General features: G+C 36.7%; 1 protein-coding gene across 3 annotated transcripts in view; it reads right to left on the bottom strand.

Annotated features, from left to right (window-relative positions):
• Positions 1-318: 318 nt before the first annotated feature.
• The window catches only part of TOPORS (topoisomerase I binding, arginine/serine-rich, E3 ubiquitin protein ligase), an 11760-nt gene continuing 4296 nt past the window's right edge, over positions 319-7782 (bottom strand). For all 3 annotated transcript variants that reach the window (XM_011948649.1, XM_011948650.1, XM_011948648.1), the window contains one exon: positions 319-4088. In XM_011948649.1, the coding sequence (XP_011804039.1) occupies positions 1149-4088 (2940 nt within the window). In that variant the 3' untranslated portion in view covers positions 319-1148. The remainder of the gene's footprint in view (positions 4089-7782) is intronic.

Raw genomic sequence — 7782 nt, 5'->3', positions numbered from 1 at the left:
TTGAACCCTGGAGGCAGAGGTTGTGGTGAAGTGAGATTGCACCACTGAACTCCAGCCTGGGCAACACAGCCAGACTCCAACAAAAAACAAAAAGCAAAACTTAGTGCAGAACCTGCCACATAGTAGGCATTGCAATTTCTACTGAATAAAGAATGAATATGGGAGCAAGGCACAGGCAAACTGAAGGCTGAAATAAGATTCAACTCAAGCTCCACTGTTCAGTGGCAATCCTACATCAGCATAGATGTAATTTTACCATCCCTAAAACAAGAGAAAACATAACCACTTTACATAAAAGAACTACCAATGTAAAATAAGTATGACAAGGATTTTTCATGTTTATTTAGCAAGTTAAATGCTTTTTTTACTGATGATAAAAAGCAAATAAGATACTCCTCAAAGAACTAAAATAATTAAAACCATGAAGTATTTGTTCACCTGAACTTCAGTATTTATTAGATAATTATGCCCTTAGCTACTTCGAAGATTTTAGCTTTATTAAAATAAACTTTAAAAAAAAAATACTGCATAGGAAAATGTCTGATTCTTGTTTGAAAGTGTGTTTTATTTTTCTTTTGTTGAATACACATTTGTTTTACTAGCAGTCCAGATAAACAAGTATATAAAGGAAATAGTAAATTTTTATTTTGGCAGAAGATAAACTGTGCAGATTAAAATGCCTCAATTTAACCTGAAGAAATTTTGAATCATATAAATTTTTAAGAAAAATAAAGACTGTCCAAAGGGATTCTCCTAGCTTACAACACATTTCCAGAATAACTCTCAAAAAAAAAATTCAAAAATACTCATTGACTACCTTAAAAATATGTCAATACCGTATGGCTTTATGAAATAACTTCTAAAATTTATATAATTTTTCTTATTTAAAAAGGACCCCAAGTTTTAAATAAACTGCTAGCAGTATCATTTTCTTCACTTAAAAGTGCATATCTTTGAGGGTGGGACATACATTTTGAACAAATAATGATTTTTACAAATTAACACCAAAAAAAAGAAAATCACTTAAAATATTGTAAGGAGGAAGAGAGTTTTCACCAAACGTCATCTTTAAATAGACTGCAGTAGATGACATTCTTCCTTTTTTCTTTTTATACCATCAGAATTCTCATGAAATGCTTTGGCCAGTTTTAAGACATATTACAGTCTCTACCAAGACATACTGACATTAATGATGTCCGTGGAGATGGCAACTGCCTTGATGGCTCAGTTTGAATAGACACAATGTTACTGGGCTGGTTCTCCAAATCAGAAACAAAGGTGCTCTCTTCTCTTACATGGAGAGTTTGTTCAACTGAAGCTGCTGGAGATGGAGTATTATCTACAGTTTTGTTGGCATTACTCAAGTTGTTACTAAGTGTGGCAATATCACACTCCTTGTCCAGCACACCAAATTCATCTTCTATTGTAACTACATCTTTAGTTTCAAATGGTTCCAAGGAAGGAGCCAAAAATTCATTTTGTAGAGGGTCTTGAGGACCACTATTGTCAAGTTCTGTATCCTCCTTTACTTCAGAATCCTTATCACTGTCACTGTCAATGGTAATTACAACTGGGGAACGTGAAGCATTATCTCCATGGTGTTTCTTATGCTTCTTCTTATGTTTCTTCTTTTTCTTTTTATGGTGTTTAGTTGTATCAGTAGCTTTTCCTTCATAGACTATCTCTACACTTAGGCTCCGGGTCTTCCTTTTTCTCCTTTTGTGTTTTGTCTCTCTATCTGATGATCGGCTGTCCGAAAAGGTATCACTCTCATTTTTGTAGTTTCCATCCAATTTTGATGAAGATTTTTGGTAATGACTGTCCTTTGCTTTAGAAGCAAATTCACGAGATGGCTGAGCCACTTCGTTAGTACCCTCCAAATGCCGTGTTTTGTATTTTCGTTTCCCTCCAGGCTTTTCATTTCTCACCCGGTCAGTCCCAGTAGATGCAGTCCTTGATCTGTTACTAGACAGGCTCCTTGATCTGTGCCTTTCATAGTAGTAATATTTCCTCTCACTGTGATTATTTTTTTTCCTAGCATTTGTTCTTTCAGAAAAGGACTGAACTCTAAATTCTGGACTTGAAGACTGTCTAGAATAATGAGCTCTGGACAGAGTCCTCCTCCTGTAAGATGATTCATACCCATCCCTGTCCTTGTTTCTACTGTAATAAGTATACTCCCATTTGTATCTGCTTCCATAATTATTTCTTAAATAATAACGATCTCTATTTCTGCTCCGTGATCTTCTTTTACCATGATCACTGCTACGAGACCTTGATCTGCTTGTGCTTTCACTACTTAGAGACAGAGTTTGGCTTCTTCTGGACCAACTGCTATCTCTAGTTCTTGATCTCTTTTTGTCTCTTCTCCCTCTAGGTCTGCTACTTTCCCTGCTTCTGGATCGTTTACTTTTCATCCTTTTCTTCCCATGATGCTTTCTATGATTCTTCTGATCATGCCCACTTCTACTCTGAGAACGTGAATCTGAACTTCTTGATCTTCCCCTCTTTCTGTGTCTATGATTATATGGAGAATATACTCTGTCTCCTCTTACAGATGAGCTCAGGTTTCTGGCAGATGACAATGATGTAGATCGTTTCTCTTCCTTCTTTGATTTGATTCTTGTACTAGAATCACAATGACCTTTATTTATTTCTTCATCCTTTCCAAGGACAGAGTGTGGAGATGAGCATCTACTAACATCACTATCACCAGAACTGTAAGATTGCTCCTGTTCTTGTGTCTTCACTGTCTCCATTTTCTCATAAGAACCTAAGTCCTCAGAATCAGAGGACAGTTCAACAAGTTCTGGGGTCCTCTCAGCTAGTGGTTTAACAAACCCAACAATGACACAATTATCTGAAGAATCATCACTGTCATTATTTAGGTCCTCATTGGTTTGTACTCCTTGTATCTGAGACGTGGCTCCTCCTGTGACAAGTTCTTCATCTGAACTGTCAGAAGTATTTAAAAGAGAAGACATAGTAACGTGTACCTGCTCTGAGCTTGAGTAAGATGGTCCTGGAGTTTCATCATCCCATGGTGCCTGACTAACAGTGGCTACATTAATATCCAGCTCTTGGGTCTCAGCCTCATCTGGAGATATTGTTATGACTGAAGAATCAGAATGGCTGCCTTCTTCATATGAAGGAGCAGGGCAATCATAATTGGCATGCTGGTCAAAGGCTGCCATGTTAAAAGGAGATCGGGCAAAACTGATAAATTCATGTATAAAATGCTCAGTTCGATTAAGTAAAAATGGTCTTAAATCAGACACAAATGCCTGACTCTCCAAGTCATAGCGAGTAACATTACTCATGATAATATGCTGGACAATATTCACTAAAGATCCATGAGCTCCAAAAAGAACTGTAAGTTCACGTTTTAACCAGGGGACTAATCTGTGAAGGCAAGCTGGATTTCTACGGAAAAATTCAGCTGAAATATCCCTGTAGCGGCCACCATCTTCAATATTTCTAACTCGAGCACCAGCACGATAGAGAGTTCGTCTAAAATTAATAATATCTTGTTCTTGAATTTTCCGCAAAGATCTTTCATCTGCGGTAGTTGGCCTTCTTACTGCAATTTGTCTCATAAATTGAGGAATTTCAACATCTCTAGGTCTTGTTGAAATGCCTAACCCTTCAAATAGTACTCCACTATCTGGTGGAGTTGTTGTTCTTCTGTTCACAGGACCACTAGGTGAATACACAGAAGCATTTCGTTCCCTTGTCAGAGTTGTACGGTAGCGAAATCGTCGATCAGGGGTGACAAAAGAACCATTATACGAAGGCCTTAGGACATACTCCTTGAAGTCATCTTCCGCCCTCACAGAATGGAAAATAGAATCAAAGGGCTGTTTACATAGTGGACATTCAGCTTTGTTTTTTGACCACTCCTGTACACAGCGAAAACAGAACTTATGTAAGCAGCGATCTAAGTAAGACACATTATCAAATCTATCCAAGCATATAGGACACTTAGAATCAGGAGATGCATCAGCTGGTACTGTCTGTTGCAATTTGCTAGTGCCAGCTTTAGGTGAAAAGTTGTCCATTTTAAATTCCTTAGCAGCTGATGCCATTATCTGTAAAAGGGAAAGAAATATATCAGTAACCTGAAAACAGACGAATGACTAAATAGTCTCAACAAAAGTGCAAATAAAGACCTTGAAACATATTTTGGTGAAAATATTTAAGTGACCCATTACTTCTGTTGTATTATAAAGGGGCACTATAGCATAGTAATATAGTGCTTAAAGCATAAGCTCTGAAGTCAGATTTCGTAAGACTGAATCCTGGTTCCACACTACCAAGCGTGATTATGTGCCAGTTAGTATCTCTGTGCTTTAATTTCATCCGCAGGTCAGTGATAACAGAATCTGCCTCACAGGGTTTGTGAAGATGTAAAAAGCCCTTAGAAAAGGCACCTGGTACATAGTAAAGTTCTCAAATATTATGTAACACTCTATTAATCTTTTTAAACCTAATTTGAGAAATATCTGACATAGACAAAAAAAAAAAGTACCAAATACCCATGTATCTACCACTTATCTTATGCCCTTATCTTCCCCTCCTATCTCTCTAAAAAACAGAACACAAAAACACCACAGTCCTCAGTTGATGTTATTTCTATGCATGGCTTTATACCTTTCATATACATATGCCACTAACAGTACAGACTACTGATTTATCTGTGATAGTATTTTATATATACTTTTCTAAAACAACTTTAGTGAGATATAACTTACATACCAGAAAGTTCGCCTGTTTAAACCAATCCTATGGTTTTTAGTGAAAGATTCTTTTTTCAACCTTAGAAAGCTAATTTTAAAAAAGCACAGGAAACTTTTAGTGAACATTAAATAATAAATGAAAAAGCAGCCAAGAGGCAGTGCCTGGCTCACAGTAGGTGCTGAGTAAATATTATCTGTTATTATTACTACACTGTATTACTGTTATTACTACACTATTATATTCAGTTTATCTCTAATTCCTTTCAGCATTCCCAATAAGCCTTCCTTTAGCTTTTTTTCTTTAATCCAGAAGTCAGGCCACAAAATAGCTTGAAATCATGTTTTTGGTCCCCTTCCCTATTATCCTTTCCCATAAGGATGACTAGAGTATTAAAGATGAGTTTGTTTTATCAGTTTACATTGGCTCAAAACTTTGCTAGAGCTGAAATCTAGTATGCATTTTAGCTTTATCTCATAAACCCCAAACCTGCATTTTATACTAACAATTTTGAATATATTGACTATTGGGGGGCCGGGCGCAGTGGCTCATGCCTATAATCCAGAACTTTGGGAGGCCAAAGCAGGCAGATCACCTGAGGTCAGGAGTTCAAGACCAGCCTGGCCAACATGGTGAAACCCCGTCTCTACTAAGAATACAAAAATTAGCTGGGCATGGTGGCAGGCACCTGTAATCCCAGCTACTTGGGAGGCTGAGACAGGAGAACTCCTTGAACCCAGGAGGCAGAGGTTGCAGTGAGCCGAGATTGCGCCATTGCGCTCTAGCCTGGGTAACAAGAGTGAAACTCCGTCTCAAAACAAACAACAACAAAAAACTACTAGGCCCTTTATTTCCCGGGGCCTAATATTCATCTTCCTCCATCTCCTTTATCGCAGGAAGTTCCACCACTAGTCAACTGGGGTCAAGTTAATCAAATAACAGAATGGTAATTTTCTAAAGAGACTCATTGGCCTTAACAAACTGTAAGAAAAACCAGTCAACAAAACCCACAACAAAAACTCATGACTGTGAAATAGAAGTATTCCACCATAGTTTTCATATTAAACTTGCTCACTTTAGGGCATCTTGGCTTTCTCAGAACCATAACTTAATAGAGAATCAATTAATGCTAAACAAGTCTTTCTTCAGGGGTTCAGGTATTTCTAGTCTTCTATTTACTGGACTGAAAATGCAAAAAATCATCACTGTCCTGGAAGGTCTGGAAAAGCAGAATTATAAATACATCATACTGCTTTTTTGTTCATAAGCACTCTAAAACCCTAATACTGCAGAATCTTCTCAGTATTTCCCTCTACTTTTAGCATTTTTTAATCTGCCCACTCAGGAAATTTAAAGAAACACACACATAAAAAGAAAAACCTTTCAGTTCAGAGACTGTGTGTGTGGTGGAGGGAAGGGATAGAGAAAAGTTGGGAGGGAATCGAAGAGGTTATCAAAAGATCTGGACTGAAGACCAGGCTTCACCTAGAACCAACTCTAGTTAATGTGAAGAAAACCACATTACTCTAGACTTTAGTTTTCTCCTCTATATAATGAAAGGATTACTGGACTTGGAAAAAATACCTGTGAATTCCAAGTTAATACATGTTATCTTCACTTAGTTCTTTGAAATAGAATTTGTGTTTTCTGAACACTTCCATTACACATAAAAATTACAGCTGAAAATGAATGTATTAAAGGGAATTATTAGGTAGTAAACTTGAAGTTCAAATAAAATCTCAACAAAGTATGATTTAAAAAAAAAAAATGAAACCTTACCCTTCCCTTCTCTAGTTTTATAAGCCTGTTAACCACTTTGACAGTAAAAGGTGAATGAATGACTGGTAATGTCCTCCATAACAGGTTAAAAAAACAAACACAACAAATTAGAACTCATTCTTATATTTCTACACAGGAATCATTAGCTGAAAAGAATAATCTTAGCCAGGCATGATGGGAACACCTGTAGTCCCAGTTATTCAGGAGGCTGAGGCAGGAGGATTAACTGAGCCTGGGAGGTCCAAGCTGCAGTGAGCCATAATTGCACCACTGCACTCCAGCCTAGGTGACAGAATGAGACCCCGTTTCAAAATAAACAAACAGTCTTCATCAGAAACATCAAAGAGGCGGGGCACGGTGTCTCACGCCTGTAATCCCATCACTTTGGAAAGCCAAGGCAGAAGATGCTTGAGGCCAGGAATTTGAGACAGCCTAGGCAACAAAGTGAGATCCAGTTTCTATTTTAAAAAATAAAAAGAAACATCAAACAATTGGAATGCATGTAAATCATCAAATAAGTAATTAGCTCTTCAAAATCATCACTAAATACTAAATTAAAATGTTTTTTAAAACGCAAATAAAGTCGAACTATGACCCAGCAATTACATACCTAGATATACCCAAGGGAAATGAAAACTTGTCCACACAAAAAACTGTATATGAATATTCACAGCAACTTTAGTCGTAATACCTCAAAAGGAGAAACTCAAATACCCATCAATTGATTAACAGATTAATAAAATGTGGTCTATCCATACAATGGAATTTTATGGCAATAAAAAGGAACAAAGTACTGGTACCATGTTGTAACATGGATGAACCTTTTTATTATGCTAAATGAATGAAAAAAAATTCACAAGAACCCACATATTGTATGATACCTTTTATATGAAATGTCCAGAATAGGCAAATCTATAGAGATGAAATGAGGCTGGTGGCTGCTGCTGGGGCAGTAATGAGGTTTATTTCTGGGATGGTGAAAATGTTCTACAATTAGATTATTGTAATGGTTGTACAACTCTGTAAATATACTAAAAATAATTGACTTACAAACTTTAAACGGGTGAACTTTATGGATGGAATGTAATCTCTTTTTTTTTTTTTTCTTTTTTTTAAGTGAAAGAAGAAAATTTGCAGGAGATGATGCTGAAGAGGTAATTAGGGGATAGATTATAGAGGATATTGTGATATTCCTCAAGCTGGAAGGATTTTGTACCCGGACACAGAAGTTATGAGGAAAGTTATCTCTTTTTTTTTTTTTTTTTTTTT

The sequence above is a fragment of the Colobus angolensis genome, unplaced genomic scaffold (assembly GCF_000951035.1).
Source record: "Colobus angolensis palliatus isolate OR3802 unplaced genomic scaffold, Cang.pa_1.0 Scaffold281, whole genome shotgun sequence".
In the NCBI taxonomy this organism is placed as follows: domain Eukaryota; kingdom Metazoa; phylum Chordata; class Mammalia; order Primates; family Cercopithecidae; genus Colobus; species Colobus angolensis.
This window is presented reverse-complemented; position numbering and strand designations above follow the sequence as displayed.